The sequence below is a fragment of the Chiloscyllium plagiosum genome, unplaced genomic scaffold (genome assembly GCF_037043375.1).
Source record: "Chiloscyllium plagiosum isolate Xiang-an unplaced genomic scaffold, Cpla_swu_hap1 HiC_scaffold_24, whole genome shotgun sequence".
In the NCBI taxonomy this organism is placed as follows: Eukaryota; Metazoa; Chordata; class Chondrichthyes; order Orectolobiformes; family Hemiscylliidae; genus Chiloscyllium; species Chiloscyllium plagiosum.
The window spans coordinates 17027186-17046242 of record NW_028270162.1 but is presented as its reverse complement, the minus strand read 5'-3'; the positions used below and the strand labels follow the sequence as shown (position 1 = coordinate 17046242).

Here is a 19057-nt window from a genome sequence, read left to right as displayed (position 1 = left end):
ACTTTTAATGTGAGTTGGTTAAAATTAAAAACAAAAACATAGTATTGGAGAAACTCAGCAGTTCTGGCAATATTACTGAAGAGATAAACAGTTAACATTTTGAGTCTAATATAACTCTTCTTTGGAATGAGCTTCGCCAGCACGTCCTGTTTTCATTTCAGATTTCCAGCGTCTACAGTACATTGCTTTTAATGAAACTTAGACCTGTTCTAATTTTCTTTTCATTTTTATCGTTCAATTTATGTAATATTTTACTGACGAAGTAATATGCCCATTGAATTGAATTTTAACATCAGTTGAGGATTTTGTCCTGTTCCCAAAAGCAGTTCTAAGAACTTCCAAGTTTGTTTCTTATTGGGTTTTACTTGTTTAGGAGTCCCTTTCTTTTCATCTGATATTATATTCTGTCCTTATCTTGCTAATGACAAATGTATTATGTGATAGAGCTACCAGTTTTTGAAAATCTAATATCTATCATTTTTTTCTTCTCTAATTCTGCTCCTGCCTCTTGTGCTTTTCTAATTTGCAGTCTTAATTTTAACTATTGTGAACTTCTTTAAATGTTTAAAAAACAACGACACTCTCAAGTTTGGGAATTATAATAAAATGTTGCCGTTTAGCAGGAGATGCAGGAAAATGCTCTTAAAATAGTCAAAAAGAATGAACTATTCATAGCAGTGGCACAGTCTTAGTTGACTTGTGTCTCAAAGTGTATGAAAGGCACAGTGTCTGGGAAGCAGGATTTCTGTTTTCTCTTGCTTCAGTCTGAGGTACGTGTGTGTTCATAAAGTCCCTTCCTTGAGGTGTGGTTTCCTGGCTGACTACCCTCTGTTGGTGCTGTTGGCTCAGTGATAGCCTATGTTTTGTGCTTTCTGTTTACTTCATCCTTCCTCTTCCACTGCGCTTGTTGAGCTGGTCATCAGTGAGGGTGGAACCACTTGGAAAGCCTTGCTAATGTTTTAGGAGTTAGGGCATAATGTCCTCCCTTGTGTTCCCTTCTTTTAGCATTTTACCTGGCCCAACTTCAAAGTGAAATAAGCCTCATATAAACAAAATCTAACTCTGGATCTTGGCCAGAAATGTAATTCTTTTAAGAAATATCTTTACCCTTTACTCAGTTTTCAAAACCTATTTTAAGAATGGGATGACAGCTGTACAAAACTGATATTTAAAGCTACCATCAGTCAAACTAGACAAGTGTTTCTCAAAAAGTAGTCCATGGACCACTAATTGTCTGTGGAAGTCCTGCAAGATGGTCTGTCCGCTGGTCCAAAATACAACCACTGGGGCCGTGCGAGAGAATAGACTCTCATTCCCAGTACTGTCATGATGCTGCTCAGAGTGGCTCATATGTATGGCACAAGCATCAAAAGGATGTGCCTCCAGGTTCAGACTATTTCACTGCAACAGAACCACGCCCTGTCTCCTTGGAAACAAACCACCATCCTCAACCCTGAGGCACTGCCCAAAGAAGAAGATTAATAAACCAGACATGTCTTACACCATTCTAAAGAAGGGTCACTGGACCAAAACTTTAACTCTGCTTTCTCTCCTCAGATGCTGCCAACCTGCTGAGTTTTGCCAGCAATTTCTGATTTCCAGCATCTGCGGTTCTTTGGTTTTTGTCCTACTATAGATTTTGTTTGATTAGTTTGCTTGTAAGGTAAGTATTAATTTCTCAGCAATATTATTGAAATGGTTTTGTAACGTAGTGAGTACTTCAAACAAGCGTGTTCGCCTGCAGTATGATGGAGGTGCCGTCGGTAGTGCCATGCATCAGAGCCAGAAGTTCTGTGTTTGAGTCCTGCTCCAGGGCTTGATGGACATGGATGTTTGTAACATGGCTAAATGAGTTGATTAACTTTCAAAGCGCTTTCGGCAGATGGTAAGAAAGGGAGATGCCCTTGGCCATCCATGCTCAGTGTGGCATATTGTCCCCCAACTGTGATCTTTGACAAAAGGCTGGTAACCTGTCATAGAGTTTTACAGCACAGAAACAGACCCTTCAGTCCATCCAGTCCATGCTGAACATAATCCCAAAGTAAACTAGTCCTTCCTGCCTGATCTGTGCCCATATCTCTCCAAATCTTTCCTATTCATGTACTTACCTAAATGTCTTTTAAATGTTGTAATTGTACCCACATCTACCACTTCCTCAGAAAGTTTGTTCCACATGGGAACCACCCTCTGTGTTTGGCCTTGTGTGTTTTTTAAATCTTCTCCTCTTACCGTAAAAATGTGCCCTCTAATTTTGAAAGTGTTCTAACCCTTGTATTATTAACATTTATAATATGAATAGGTCCAATCTTTTGAATGAAAAAAATGCATAATATTTCACTCTAAAATGAATGCGCATTAAATTTATTACATTTAGTAGTAAACAAGCAGTGAAATATTTGCAGTTTTCATAAGTTCCTATTAATTGTGATGAGGTTTATTATTCATAGCAAGTGAAACTAGGTGGGAGAGAATCCTTGGGTTATCAATGGGATCTTTTACCCTTCTGAAGTGCTCTGTGAACCAAAAGATTTGACCTAGATCAACCATTTAGAGCAGAGAATCAGGTCGTCATTGATTTAAAATTACAAATGAGATCAGAGATTGAAAGGAACTTTTCTCCCATTGGATTAGTATATCTTTAAAAGGCTCTTGCAAAGTAATTGTGGCTGAACCAATTTGCTACTTCAAAAAAGAGCTGGATGGATGTAATGGGCTGTGATCCTCAGGTACTTCAATGGATGCCATGCAGACTTGATGGCCAATTGTCTTCTTGTGTTGTATTACAATTGGTTCTATCTGATGTTGCCTGTGCTGGAGAAAAGGACGAATGCTGTTCATGGAGGTTAGCTGATCAGAGTTTGGTGTGGAGAACCGGAAAAATGGACATTGTGAAGTCGAACATGATTTCTTTTAGCAACCAGTGATTAGTTCAACAGAACCTACCAACAGCAGATGAAATGGATTGAGCTGATTTCACAGTAAATGTAGAAGGTACAAAATTAATTGATCTTTGCTTTCACCAAAATTTCTTAAATTCTAAATCACAGCAGATCGAAAAAATTAGCAATTTCATAAGAGCGCCATATCTTCATGGTTTCCTTTTGAGTTACACAATATCCTTACTTGGACATGTGTGTAAAATTTACAAAAACTGTCTTTTTTTTTGGTATTATTGATTGTGGATTGAAAAGGGAAAGAACTGGTTGAAGAACCAAGGATTGTTGAAAGATTTTAGAAGTTTTTAAAAGCAAATAACTTGACGCTAATTGTAAGTGCTGTTTACACAACTGTTTGTTCAAGCTGTAGTGCACATCTTGTTACAAGGAGCTGGAGCCTGGGAACTGTGTAGAAATAAATATTTGGCTGGCAACAAGTAGCTGATCTATCTGTGGACGAGTGACCAGTTATTAATAACAAAGGAACCTTCTGCCTGCCAACAATGATATGATTGGCTTGCAGGTAGCTCAAGAGCTTGGAGATGTGACTGATTGGGAAAACACAGGCTGAATAGCTTTCTCCAAAGTAAAGTTTTCTTTAGAATGTAAGAAATGTGACAAAATTCCATCAACAATTCTGTCTCTTGTGAATTCTAATTTCAAAGCTTGATTTTTAATTTTACACTAACCTTTACAAATCTTAATTACATAATACACAGATTCCTTTGGAGGCTGAACTCTGTTAAATCTTGTTGTTCCAAGATTTTATTTCCTTAAGAACATAAGAAATAGGAGCATGAGTAGGCCATCTGGCCCATTGAGGTTACTCAATAAGATCATGGCTGATCTTTTTGTGGACTCAGCTCCACTTATCTGCTCGCTGGCCACTCTTTACTTTAAGCTAGTTAACCAAACTTTTATCCATGCTAATATATCACCTGTAACGCTGTGCACCTTTATCTTATGTAGCAGTCCTTTGTGCAGCATCTTGTTAAATGCCTTCTGGAAATCCAGATACACCACAAGCACCAGTTCCCTCTTATCCACTGCGCTCATAATGTCCTTATAGGATTCCAGTAAATTAATTAAATGTGACCTGCCTTTCATGAACCCGTGCCATGTCTGCCCAATTGGAACTTGTTTTTAAATTACCAAAATTTAATTACCAAAATTACCAAAATCCTTTCACACATTTTCAAAAGTATCTGTATTGTCTTTAATTTTCTGGTGAATCATCCACAATCAGACCCATTGAATATAATAGTGCATTCACCTGCTCTACTTCAGACATATTCCTTAATTTTGAGGTAATGTGTTATCTTAAGAATTGTCACCTCCAAGATGTCTAATCTTGTGTTCTGTATGGTTCTTTGCTGACCTTGAATCTTTGCAGAAATATGACCTCTTCTATTATTTATTCTTGATCTTTTTCACTATTCTTGTTGAAAAAGTTATTTTAATTTCAATTAGAGTTTGCCAGGCTTTGCTAAGTATTTCTTTGTTAGTATGTTTACATTTTGTATTGCACTATTGTATTAATGATTCAATAAAGCTTTAAATTCCATTGCTGTTGTGCAGTGATTAAATGGTTTCAACTTCTTCTTTGGAATACTGTATCTCTGTACTGCTAACTAGTTTTTCTCATCTTTTTAAGATTTTTCCCACCGTTTCTAGTAATCAAAATGGTGGTTTCTGGCCTTTTTTCAGGTTTTCCAACCTTCTGTAACTGAGTTAGCATTGCCCAGGAAAAGTGGACATTTTCTTGCCTTTTGTGATGTAAAATTCCAGGCATTACTTTCCACATGATTTTTAAAAAAAATAAAGTTCTCTGGCTTTGGCCCTTTCAAATTTTTCCTCTGAAATTGAAGTTTAATTTCTGAGTCCCTTTTTTAAAATGTCTCCTGGCTTTTCTTCTTCTGTTAAATTATTTCATTATGTTTCTGTAAATTTGCATTTTACCAGCATAAATTCTGAAGCCTTACCAATTCTGCCACCCTTGAATAAACCTTGATGGTTTGATACTTCTTGTGAGAGGTGAGAAGTCTCTTTCTCTCCCTTGTGTCTTCCTTTGATGATCTTTTGAACCAATTTTTATAAAGGTTTTCCCTTTTCCCTTAGGGATATCTAGCTTTACATCTGGAGACTACACTTGCTGTCTATGTATCCTTCTTTGCTAAGGACTGTGTATTTTCTTAAGTGCACCTGGCTTTTAGTTCTTCTCCCAGCCCACAGTTTTCCTCTGCACTTCCGACCAGATGTTTGGTAAAGGTTATCTTTTGGCATGCTGAGCTTGCCCTGTTGCTATTTCCACAGTTGTTGCAGTCTCTCTGTTCGTAATTGTGTTTTAACTGCACACTGTGTGTACTCTTAAAGTGGTAATGCTGTCTAAGTGGCAAACTCAATGATCTACAATATTTTATTTTTTTCTGCGTCATTTACTCATGCTGGACTTTTTGGCGTGGAATTTGAATCCACATTGCTGCTCACTGTGTGGTATTAACCTGAATTCCACTATTGGCACCTAGTGATATCTGCCACCTCTGCCATTATGTGGTTCAGAGTAAGGCCACTTTTGCCTGTCCTTTGTCTGGGACATGTCAAATGATCAGTGATAGAGATCACAGTGGAATTTTTGCAGAAGAGGTACTACTCTTAGTTAAGAAGATGGTCTGTTACAAGTTCTGAACCGATTACATCTGTGCCCTACAAAGGTTGGTGTAGAACTCAATATCTCCAATACGGACCGTATGACATTATCAGAAGCACAATGTAACAAGAAAATTATCTTAAGACAAATTATTAATAAAAGAGATGTATGTATTTTGGGAAAAAAAGACATGAAGTCACTAACATGTTTCTTGTGACAAGCCCATCTGGCTTGGAAACACCACGGCGAGAGTTGTCCTTGCGAGAAAGGTTCAGCACAAGCCAGGGCCCCTGTAAAGCCATTGCTCAGGCCGCAGTACAAATTGCTCATGCATTTGTGAAAGACACAAACAGTGCTGCATTGAACTGAGCAGGGTCCCCTCTACAGTGGCAGATTAATCATCTTAAACTCTGCAAATGATGAGGCAATCTCTTGGCTTTGGGAATTTGCACTGGCTAAATGAATAAATAACATGGATAACCTGGGACCAATATTGCTCGGTACTCATTTAGAGATAGGGGTAAAAGTCACAATTGGAAACCCTGTACTTCAGGGCAGTCATTCTGTTCTCATTAAAGGAGATCTCATGAGTAGGGACATGTATAATGAGAGAGTCTCCCCCATTAGAATACCAAGGCTTCCTCAAACAGCATATTTAAAGAATCTTGTCCTGTCTTTTCACTCTTGGTTACCATGTGCAGAAGTAAATGGAAAAGACACTTAATATGTTGTAAGAATTTTGACAGAAGGTTAATATTTCTGCTCGTGTTTTGGCTCCTGGATAAAATATTGGAAAATAGTGGACATACTGTCCACAGCTATCTTTCCAGCTCTTTTAATTAAAATCATGGGGTATGTGTTTGTTCTTTGCTTAATATATAATCTCGTTGAATGAAGGTTCTTGTATGCATTCTTAACAATATGTCTTGAGGGTTTGGTTCATGTTTAAAAACTTTCTGGGCACTCTAGTCTAAATTTGGACTGGTCTTAAGTCACTCAATATATTGCACTGTGCAAAAGAATAATGGTGAAATGAAAATGGTTCATGAATTTGGATGAAACAGGTTGTGAATCTAATGTTATACCTTAGAGGGCCAGGAGGCAGTAAACACCCTAGCATCTCTCTCTGGGCAGTTGCTGAGTGGCATGTGTTGGAGATGGCAGAGGGAGGATAAATTGTGTATCTAATATGATAGGGTTTCCTTGATGATAAGACATATCATAATGATATTTAACAGCTCTGCTATTAATGGAGGGGCTCAGCCAAGATGAATCATAAATATAAACATAGATAATGTAATGAATCAAACATCACAGGTAGATGACAGTTATACAGCCCAGCCCAAAACCCTTGTGCCAACTTCTGAAGATATAATCCATTTTGTTTCATGTTCCCTGCCCCTTTTGTTTCCATGTAGCCTTATAAATATTCCTCTATCCAGGTCACTTTTGAATGTTATTAATGGATCTACTCCTATCTTTATTCAGATAGAATATTCCAGATTATACAACAGCTTTATGTAAAATCTCCAGTTTCTTTTGATGATCTTAAATTAATGATGTCTATTAACTTACTCTTGACTTATCAAAAGCCTCATATTTCGATCACTTCTCTTAAATCTCTCCTTAACCATGTCCACTTTAAGACCAATTTCAGCTGCTTGTGTCTCTCTATGTAATTGAAGTTGACCATTCCAGCTGTATTTCTAGTATAACTCATCTTCACCTTCTCCAGGACTTTGGTATCCTTCTTAAAGTTTGGTTCCTAAATTGTGTGAAATACTGTAGGTGAAGCAAATCAATTAATCATGTGGTTTTAGCACAGCTTCCGAGCTTTGGCACTTTTTTGTTCCTATTTATGCTTCTTTAAAACAGTCTTATCAACTTGGCACCTTCTCAGCTTTTTTTCTGTTTCCTGCCACTGTCTCAAAAATCACATTAAATTTAAATTTTGCTGACAAATTTTTTTACGTAATAAAATAAGAACAATGGATCAAATTACCTTCCACTGGAGGCATGTTCAGAAAAGAACTCGTGAGATTCCATAAGCCAATTGTTAAACTGATTAAAGTGGCTGATTAACAAGGGACAATCTGTAAAACAAAACAGGTTGGGCTTAAACAATTTATTTATAAATGCAAAAAAGAAGCATCCATTCATAATTTTCTAAGAATAATTATTGTATTTACACTTTACACTTTCAGCCCAATGGCACAAAATTGCTTAGCTTCTCGTTGCTGCCCTTATAGATAAACTTGACATATCATCTCACACCCTAGGCTGTGATACTCTCACAGCCCCTAGCGAGGTGGACAGGAAGAGATGTTTCTGTGACTGTTTAAGTGCAGTTTAATGGAATGCCGTGGCCACCTACTCCTGAACTGCAGGTCTTGTGTTATTTTACAAAAAGCCAGTTAGCTGGGAATGCCAACTTGTTTTGGCTTATTTTGCATCCAGCAAGTTTAATGTTGGATTTGCCTCCAGGTACAGGAATCCTGGCACCCTACAAACCCACTACAAAAGAAGTATTTTATTTCTCTATCTGGAATCTTGCCACATGTTTCTTTTCAATGGCAATAATATAAAGCATTTATAAACCATAGAGGTTTCTGGCACTTTTCAACATTGCCCAACACTGTGCGTTTTCCAACGGATTTGATCAGCAAATGCACATTGGTCAGGTTCATTTCTGCTATTAGGCTCGTGGCAGGAATTGATTGTACAAAAAGTAACAAAAGACCTCTCTTGATGAGAGGGATGGGATACCGCAACCAGAGCTCTCTGTTTGTAAATTTGAGTGATGGAGAGAAGTAGGTGTGATGTACCATGTGAGCTGTATCATAAGTATGGGTGAAAAAGGCCAATCAACCAATTTAAATAAATCTTTCCAGAAGTAATTCTAAAGTCTCTTCTTTGTAGCATCCAATCAATACCTTAGTTTCTGTTATTACTTTAGCTGCAAGTTTACTCCATTCATATTGTATGATAAAGAATTTCCTATTATCAGCAGCACTATCAATGTTCTGTAACAAGATGCAAAATGTGAGTAAGTGAGAAATGGCCCATTGCTCCTCTTGTGCAATGTAGTGTGTAAAGTTTGTATTTTTATGTGTGGTACTGCATTAAATTTGGGATTCAGTGGATGTTCATCATTTTTGATTATTGTAGAAGCATTTAAATTGCATTCACTATGATCAATGACATATTGCTTTTGGGACTCTTAGTATCTTTTAAAAATTGTCTCTCAGCTGTTGCTTCCTACTCCATTTTCCTAGTCAGATGAAAAGTGTATTAAATTAATGGGGTAAATAATGGATTAATAATTTGATATTTGGCACAGGCCCACAGATCAGATAGTGGGCAATGTGAGATTCTAGAATTAACTGTAAATAATTAACACTTTTTCCTCAACTGTTTCCAAGCCAAATATCCTGTGTTGTGTATAGGTCACTACATGCATGGATGCTTTGAACGGTATGTTGATGCCAGAGAAGCACATCTTTGATTTCCCCCACACTACTTGCCTGAATGACATTGCTGTAGGAAACCTGGAGCTTCAGCATGGTGGGAAAATAAGATTCAGGAAGATGGGCTATAATTATATTCTACCTCTAGTCATTTGAAAAGCAGCACCAGAACATAACATGGGAAATGCAATGGTTCAAGAATGGAGCTTATTGCCACATTCTCCAGGGCAATAAATGCTGACTCAACCAGCATCTCCTGCATGTGTGAGTGAATGAAGGAAAGGCATGGGCAAAAGCAAGTCACTCAACCCCTTAAACGTGTTCCAACAATTGATAAGATCATGCCTGATCTTCCACTTCTAATCTCTTATGTTAATGATAATTGTCTGGTAATCAGTTGCTCATTAGAAACTGATGAACTCCCTGGGTTTATTTAAAACCATAAAACACATTACAAGTTATGAAACAGTCATTACGACAAATAAACTGATTTCTATTGCTGCAGGTTGCAGATTAACTGCAAAGTTATAATATTGTATACACAGTGCATATGAAATCCTTGAATGTGAACTCTTTTAAAGATAAGGGATATATACAGTACATGCTGCTTTCCTGTGGTACCCACTTTCGCTTGGTACTGTGCCCAAAATTTCATCAATCTATGCTTTGAGTATGTTCAATAATTTTACATCAAAAGCTTTTGCAAAGGAGAATTCCAAGAATTCATAATCATCTGAGTAATGACCCTTATATTCATCTGTTATTGGAGAAGGTTTTGCTGAGCTTTCAAGGTGGAAGCCAGAAGATAAAGTAGCACTTCATCTGCATTTAGCCTCAGCCCAGCAAACATTTCTTGAGATAAAAGGGGGCTTCTCTATTTCCCCCAGATTTCCCACCCTTTCCTATTTTCTACCCTTTAAAATATGTGAATGATGCAGTGGAGTTGAGAGTACTGTATGCATATATAATCCATGCACCCTATGAAAAATGGAGCAAGTCCCCATCAGGGTCAGATTGGCAGCTAGAATTGCCATCATACTCCAGGTTTTGTGGAAACTGAGGCAGTGAAATTAAAAGCTTGCAACATGTCACCTCCAGTTCTTCTTTTCAATCACATTCAAGAAGATGGAGAACATTTGGATTACCAAGCAGAAATATGATGTATGAAGGGCGATTTACCTGTATTTTAAAACCACGTCTTTAAGAGTTTGGATTTGAGGCAGTGGTAAGTTTTGATCTGTGTCTGGAAGGGTTTGATGATTAACTCATAGGTATCTCTGTAACCATGATATATTTTTTAAAAAGTGGGAGAGCAAATTCCTGGGATATAATGTGGTTTTGCTCTCATTGAGAGAATTTTTGAGTGAGAAAAGTAAGCAGTTGTCCATTAGGTTTTCAGTTTAAAAGTTTTGTTTTGAATAACTTGTTTCTCTTGCTTAAGGGAAACACCCATAACTTGGATGAAGCTTTTGGTGAAATTCTTGGCTGATGCTGGATGTGTATGACAGTTGCCTCTAAATAAGAGTTTAGAACTGCTAAGAAATCGATTGCCTCAGATTAAAGAGTTTAGTTTTAAAGTTTTAGAACAGAAGTGTTTGGTTACAACACTGAAGGGGTTCTTTGAAGCTGTGAAAGTCTAAGCTCAGTTATATGAAGAGCCAAGGAAGGGCCTTTAAAATTCTCAAGACTGGAATTTGAAACCACAGTTAGTCAAGCTCTATAGATATGATAGAGAAGGGAATTCTCCCTGCTGTGAGAACTGAAAATGAGTGCTGTTGGGATAAATGGGATTGTGTTTTACCATATGTTTAAAATCTTTAAACTTATGTCAATATAAATAATTTAGTTTACCCAATTTTTCTTCAGTTCTTTGATTTAATAAACCTCTGTTTTAGTGTTAAAACTGAATCTTCAACATTGCATGGTTATGTTTCAGTGAAAGACCATTTTGTTAAAACCAGAAAGAAACAAAACATGATCAATCATGCCACATTTCACACTTGACTTGTCCCGTAATAACATCAAATGGGATCAAGACAAATACTACTAACAAAGACAACCAAATTATTTTGGTACATGTAAAATTAGGGAAAGTTTCTTTCAGTTAGAGCAAGAAGAAGCCTCTATTAACAAGACTGGGAACAGTGTAATTATTTTCCTCACAAATTCCTGTGTTATAAACATCCTCGACAATTTCACACCATTATGCTTCCCAATAATAGGCCCTTAGATCTGCATTGTGTTTGTACAAGGGCAGCAGGAGGGAGTGGGATATTCACTGGGATCCCATGAATGGATCAGAATTATTGTTGAATAATGTGTTTATTAAAGTTCACTGGAATGTTATTAACTTGATTTTTCTCAACTCCTAAATTCTCTTGATTCTAATCTCTAACCATCAAGATCCCTCATTTCCTTCATTTTGGCAAGGCTGGGAGTCAGCAATTGAGGCCCTAATATGTAGAGTCCATTCCGTGAGTTTTACATAATACCAACCATTCAACTTTTCACCCTCTAAAGACAAGAATGAACACTGGTCGTAAAATGGCCATAAGCTGTCCTCTCATATCACAGCCAAATAACTTTAGGAACTACCAACAGGATCCAAACCAAAGGAAGTGATCTGTAATGCCAGTTTTTTACACAGGGTGTGGATTTGAAAGGAAAACATATTTGGAAATGGGATAATGGACCAACTCTGAGATAGTCGGTGGGGAATTCTGGATACATACTAACTTTAGAAGCACCCAATGTGACCCTTGCATCTGCCACATGTAAACACAGTACACTCAGTGGAAGAGTCAGTGTTGATAGTGGGGTATGATAGGGTATGAATGGTTATTCAAAGATTTTCATTTCCCAATGTTCACTTCACATCTGACTTTCCAATTGCATCCATCTGATAGTCTGATCTTCCACAGCAGAGGCTCCGAGAGTGGGCTTCTGACTGGGAAGAATGATGTGAACTTTGCTTTAATATTTCATCTATGATGGACCTAGCCAAGGACTCTGGGAGTGGCAAAAATGGAAAAGTCTTTGCACCACTGCAAAGTCCATCAGGACCCCTGAAAATGATCAGAATCTCCCCAAGAACTCCTCAAATCTCCCAAAAGGTTATTAAACACCACAAAATTTTATCAATTGCTCCCAGTAGCTCATGCGACCCTTCTCAACAACATTTGATCCGTAAATAAAAATCAGCAGACCCCTGATAAGTCTACCAGTCTCTCCCCTCCCAAAACTGAATGGGTTATTTTTGTGTTTCTTGACATGTGTTAATTGTTCATGGTCTTTATCTCTTCAGGTGAATTACCCCTGTCTCTGGCTGCCTGCACAAACCAGCCAGATATCGTCAACTACCTCACTGAAAACCCAGATAAGATCGCGGACCTGCGGAGACAGGACTCACGGGGAAACACCGTGCTCCATGCTTTGGTTGCCATTGCTGATAACACCAGGGAGAATACCAAGTTTTTGACTAAAATGTATGACTTGTTCCTCATCAAATGTGCCAAGATGTACCCAGACTGCAACCTGGAGGCCATCTTAAATAATGACGGGCTGTCGCCACTCAAGATGGCAGCAAAGCTTGGCAAGATTGGGGTAAATAGGTAGATCTTAAGACAGTTGTTTAAGGTCATCTTGCATATGAGTGAAATTTTCTCAAGTATCTTTCTGAAAGATAGCGAGAGGAGGAGAATAGTTTTGTGCTGGGCTGCCAGTAATGGACAGAAAGGAGTTGAGCTGTCTGTATGATCTAAGTATAAGAGAAGTTGGGGAATTGGATTTGAAAATTGTCCATGCTATGATGGCGGTTGTGTTGACGCTGTTCTTTATGGTTATGGCACAGTGCGTAGCTGGCTGGAACTAAAATTATGGCATGGCCTCCCCCCATTTATTTGGTTGGACAAACAGAAATCTGTTCGGCTGCTTCACTTCAAAGATTCAGCTGTCAGTACCAGCTGTGGCTGGGGTGAGAGTGTCACATTGCTGCTGCTTGTGGGAGCTTGCTGTGCACAAATTGGTTATAGAGTCATAGAGGCCCACAATACAGAAAAAGGCTCTTCGGGCCATGTCTGTGCTGATCAAAAACAACCACCTAACTATTCTAATTCCATTTTCTAGTACTTGGTCCAGAGTCTTGCATGTCTTAGCACTATAATTGCACGTCTGAATACTACTTAAACATTATGAAGGTTTCTGCCTCTACCACCCTTACAGGCAGTGAGTTCCAGATTCCCATCACATTTTGGGTGAAAAAGTTTTTATTCACATTTCCTCGAAGCCTTCTGCTCCTTACCCTAAATTTATAATCCGTGGTCATTGATCCCTTCATCAAGGGGAAATATTCCTTCCTGTCTATTCCCCTCATAATATTATACTTCCCAATCATATCCCCTCTCAATCTCCTCTGCTCCAAGGAAATCAGCTTCATAACTGAAACTCTCTAACCCATGTAACATGCTGACCAATCTCCTGTGCACACTCTCCAGTGTTATGGCATCCCTCTGATATTGTACAGTTCTGGAATCCAAATTACTCTTAGCTGTTGCCTAATTACCGTTTTATACAGTTCCAGCATAATCTCCCTGCTCTTAAACTCTATGCCTCAACAAATAAAGACAAATATGCCACATGCGCACTTTATCCATCTGTCCTGATAGGTTAAGTGACCGGTGGACATGCACACCAAGGTCCCTCTGATACTTAGTGCTTTCCAGGGTCCTACTCTTCATCATATATTCCCTTGCTTTATTTGTCCCGTCTACGTGCATCATCTCACACATATCCGGATTGAATTCCTTTTTGCACTGATCAACCCATCTGATCAGATTGTCTGTCTTTATCCTGTTGTTGTTTAAGGCTATCCTCCTCACTGCTTACTGCCTCACCAATTTTAAGTATTATCCATTAACTTAATAATCAAACCTGCTACATCTAAACCATTTATATAAACCACAATTAGCAAGGGCCCCAACATGATCCCTGTGGGATCCTCCTGGACACAGGCTTACCTTCTGCTTCCTGCCACTCAGCCAATTCTGGATCTAATTTGCAAACTTTCCTTGGATCCCATGGACCTTTGCTATCAGTTCTGAGGAAGGGTTACTTGGCCTAAATCACTAACTCTGATTTCTCTCCACAGATGCTGCCAGACCTGCTGAGCTTTTCCAACAATTTTTTATTTTTGACCTTTGTTATCATGGTACCCAATTAAAAGCCTTGCTAAAGTCCAAGTAGACTACATTAAAAGCACATGTTGTTGCACTTGTTACATTTTTAATAGTGATGGCACTATGATATATGAACTTGATTGTTCAATGCTTTAGGATACACAGAATGAAACACCACAAAGATTTGAGATAGTGCAAACATTCTCAAATCTTTTGGACTTTTTATATCTAATTGTTTTAACTCTATAATATTTAATAACCTGGCCTCCTATTTTTGACAGGTTTTTCAGCACATTATCAGGAGGGAGATAAAGGATGAAAGCGCTCGTCACCTTTCTCGTAAATTTAGGGACTGGGCCTATGGGCCAGTGTACTCCTCGCTTTACGATCTCTCAGCAATAGACACATGTGGGGAGGAGGTGTCGTTGCTGGAGATACTGGTCTACAATGGAAAGATAGAGGTAATTGAGCCAATTTCCTTCCTTCTCTCTTTTCAGGTGTTGGTTCAGCATCTTCCAGTACCAGCTGGAAAAACTGGCCATTGTTCACATGTGAGCCTTCACAAGTGAGCTTCTTGACTATGGAGATTTTACACAAAACAAAACTACCTTCTCAGCTGACATTCTCACAGACATACACATGCAAATCTTCACCAGCTTTATTAACATCTTTATTAAATCATAGCTTTATTAACATTTATGGCACTGAATAAGGCTATTGGCTTATAATATTATTGCTAGCCAAGCAGGAACTATCCAGCTTAATCCCACTTTCCAATTCTTGGTCCATACCCTTGTTCTTTAATTCAATATCCAGGTATTTTCAAATGTGATGAGGGTTTCTGCCTTCACCACCCTTTCAGATAGAGTTCAAGATCATTACCACCTTCTGGATGAGAAAACCTGTCCTCAGATCTTCTATGATCATTCTACCAATTAATTTCAGTTCTTGGCCCCCAGTTATTGAGCTCTCCGCCAAGTAAATCACTGCACTGCAAGTGAGCATAGATCCATGGCCACTTTTCACACAATTAAAGGAGGTGTCAGTTATAGAATGCCTATGGTATGCAGGCCATTCAGCCCATCGAGTCCACACCAACCCTTTTAAGAATCCCATCCCGTCGATCCAGCCCTACCCTATCATTTTTATTTTTTCAGTCGGTACATGGTGGAAAACAGCTAATTCAGCGTTTGAAACAAAGCTGCAACCATTCGGATTGCTAGGGCTCAACTTCTCATTGAGCTTTGTCTTGCAACGTAGCTGAGCCCATAGTTAATGTATTGTAACACCAATTGAATCATCTAAAATATCACTCTCAAACATTTAATGTTGGGGCAAATTAGAACTTCAATCTGTACTGTTAATGATGCTAGAATGTTGGTACGATGTTAAATCAAGGTACAAGTAAAGAAGATCCAGGGAATTTTCCTGTCCACAACTTATCCCTCAATCAATATCACGAAAAATATTCTCAGAATATTATAATAGTGAAGTTTGTGGGACCTCACTGAGCAAAAATTGGTTTTCCTGCATTATAACAGGAGCTATATTCAAAAGTACTTCATTCGTTTTAAAGTGCTTTTGTCCATCCTGAGGCTACTAAAAATGTTGAAGATGTAAGTCTTTTTTTTAATATAAAGGAGTCACAACCACCAAGGGACTGTTTTATACTAAAATTGAAACCAAAACTTGGAAAAATCTCTAAGAAAACAAACAAATATTGGTAATAAAGCAGGATTTTTGATGATGGTGTTTTATCACTTCACATGTGCTGTGGAGTAGGTCTCTTGGCTTGTTTATTTTTGTAATCCATGTCAATTCAGTCACTGGTAAAGTACTTGCTAGACTTTCCTTACTGTTTCCAGCATCATGTTCTGTGTTTCCAGCATTTCATGCCTTGGGTCAGAAAGCCCCACATAAAAGGAAATGATGCAGCTGCTTCTCTCCCTGTGGCAATGCATTTCCTTGGGCTACATTGTGACAGGGAGATCTCAATATAAGAAATCAGAACCATTGCATGTTACAGATAGAAGGAAATTCTTTGGCCCATCATATCTGTGCTAGCTCTCTGCAAGTTCTACTTTTTAATCCCCTTTTTGCCATTCATCTTAAATCCGTATCAACTCAATCTCCCTTTCAGCCGACAGTAGTTTCTTTCAATCCTCCCTGTTTAGATTCCTCATGATTTTGAACAACTTTATCAAATCCCCTCTGAATGTTCTCTAAAGCCAACATCCCCCAAGTTCTCCAATTGATCTGCATAACAAAGACCCATTTTAATTTTTTTATTTGAGGGCATCACTAGCTAAGTCAGCATTTATTGTCCATCCCTAATTGCCCAGAGTGCAGTTAAGAGTCAACCACATTGCTGTGGGTCTGCAGTCAAATGTAGGCCAGAAGGGCTTTTTTCCTGATAATTAGCAATAGTTTCCTGGCTATCATTAGACTCATATTTCCAGATTATTATTGAATTCAAATTCTATCTTCCATGGCAGGATTCAAACCCAGGTTCCCAGAACATTACCTGGGTCACTGGATTAATAGTCTAATGATAATTTTTACCAGGCCATTGTCCACCTTTACATCCCTGGAAGCATTCTCCCAAGTCTTTTCTGATTATTCTTTTTAAAGCCTCCACATCCCTCGTAAAGTGTGATGCCCAGATTTGGAGACATAGAGTGCGATCTTGTGAAAAACACAGAGATCGGCTTTGATTTTGGGCCCCTGTTTGTTTCCTTGCTTGCCAAGCCCCTCTCTGCTGCTGGGTTAATGCCATCAAGGGTGGGAAGAGACTTTTAAGTAATTATTAATTATTTACTTAAGATCCTCAATTGATGACAGTGTAGGATCTTTCCACCACTTTAGCCAGGGTGAAAATGGGAGGCGACAGCGTCCCCCACCTGTTACCCACCATCAGTTAAGTGTCCCTATCCTGCCACCAAGTTCAGTACAGGGGAGGGCATAAGTTCCTTGCTAGTCACTTTTTCAACCTGCCCCACCACTTTTTAACAATTTTGTCCATACACTGCCAGGGTCTCTCTGTTCCTTCCCTTTGAAGCCAAGTGTTTCAACTTCGTTGGCAAGTCTGAGGTGAAACTTTGTAAGTCAATGCACATCACATCAATTGCAGCATCCTTGTCAACCCTCTCTTTCACCTCATGAAAACAATTCAACCAAATTAGTTCAACATGATTTACCTCTAACAAATCTAAACTGGCTTTCTTTAATTTATCTGTGCTTGTCCAAGTTACTGATAATCTTTCACCTGGATTATCATTGTAAAAGCTTTCCCACTGCCAAGGTTCTGCTGACCTGCTGAAGTTGTTGTGTTTCTCCTTGCATGCATTTTTGAACAAGGGTATAACATTCATGGATCTCCAGTCCCCTAGCACTTCCCCCTGTGTTTAAGGAGGGTGTGATAATTATGTCCAATTGTTCCACAATTTTCATGCTTAATTCCTTCAGTATCCTCAGATGTATCCTGTCCATTTCTCCTGTTTTACAGAAAGCAGTGTCATACCTCCTGTCTCAGTTTTTAACCTATCCAGGGGCTCTGTTAGGTCATTTGACTGATTAAGACTGCTACATCATTCAAGTAGATCATTGCTGATATTCTCCCTCAATCGCAGTTTCCTGAAGTGTTTCCATGTCCCTTAATTCCCGAACATCCAAAAATCTATTAACCTCTGTTAAGTAAAGTCAGTGAGTCAAATTAGAGTTCTCCGGGATAGAGAATTTCTGAGATTTCTGTACCTGAGTGAAATTATTTCTTCTCAGCTTAGTGTTCAATGCCGTTTGAAAATTCTGAAACTGTGACTTGGTTCTTGATCCCCAACTGGGGGAACCAGCTTCCCCCAGGTCACTGCTAATTTAGATTCTATTGGAGTTCTCAACAGCTAGGGGAGGAATTAGCAAAACGGATTCTGAAAATTCATAACTAAATTACAAATGTGTAAAAAAAAAATTTCTTAGCTATAATTTCTATCTGTGAAATTTGTTTCATTCATTATAAAGTGTAATATCCCAATTTCCTATCCCTCCCTTGTCAGTGACCCTGCTTTTATGACACTGGATGCATCCATTGTGTGCGTCTGGGGCAGAGTCTCACCATTTTGGGCACAAGTTGGCCAAGGGAAACTGGAGCTGAAAAATGTGTTGCTGGAAAAGCGCAGCAGGTCAGGCAGCATCCAAGGAGCAGGAGAATCGACGTTTCGGGCATAAGCCCTTCTTCAGGAATGAGGAAGATGTGCCAAGCAGGCTAAGATAAAAGGTAGGGAGGAGGGACGTGTGGGAGGGGCGTTGGGAATGCGATAGGTGGAAGGAGGTTAAGGTGAGGCCGAAGAGGGGGTGGGGGCGGAGAGGTCGGGAAGAAGATTGCAGGTCAAGAAGGCGGTGCTGAGTCCAAGGGTTGGGACTGAGATAAGGTGGTGGGAAGGGAAATGAGGAAGCTGGAAAAATCTGCATTCATCCCTTGTGGTTGGAGGGTTCCTAGGCAGAAGATGAGGCGCTCTTCCTCCAGGCGTCGTGTTGCAATGGTCTGGCGATGGAGAAGGCCAAGGACCTGCATGTCCTTGACGGAGTGGGAGGGGGAGTTAAAGTGTTCCGCCATGGGGCGGTTGGGTTGGTTGGTGCAGGTGTCCCAGAGGTGTTCTCTGAAACGTTCCGCAAGTAGGCGGCCTGTCTCCCCAATGTAGAGGAGATCACATTGGGTGCAGCGGATGCAGTAAATGATGTGCGTGGAGGTGCAGGTGAATTTATGACGGATAAGGAAGGATCCCTTGGGGCCTCTGAGGGAAGTGAGGGGGGAGGTGTGGGCGCAAGTTTTGAATTTCT

General features: G+C 39.1%; 1 protein-coding gene across 1 annotated transcript in view; it reads left to right on the top strand.

The window, feature by feature from the left end:
* trpv4 (transient receptor potential cation channel, subfamily V, member 4) overlaps positions 1 to 19057 on the top strand; it is a 121273-nt gene that overhangs the window by 73119 nt on the left and 29097 nt on the right. Inside the window, exons 6-7 of the mRNA XM_087999938.1 lie at positions 12355 to 12653; positions 14506 to 14685. Coding sequence (XP_087856064.1) covers positions 12355 to 12653; positions 14506 to 14685 — 479 coding nt within the window. The remainder of the gene's footprint in view (positions 1 to 12354; positions 12654 to 14505; positions 14686 to 19057) is intronic.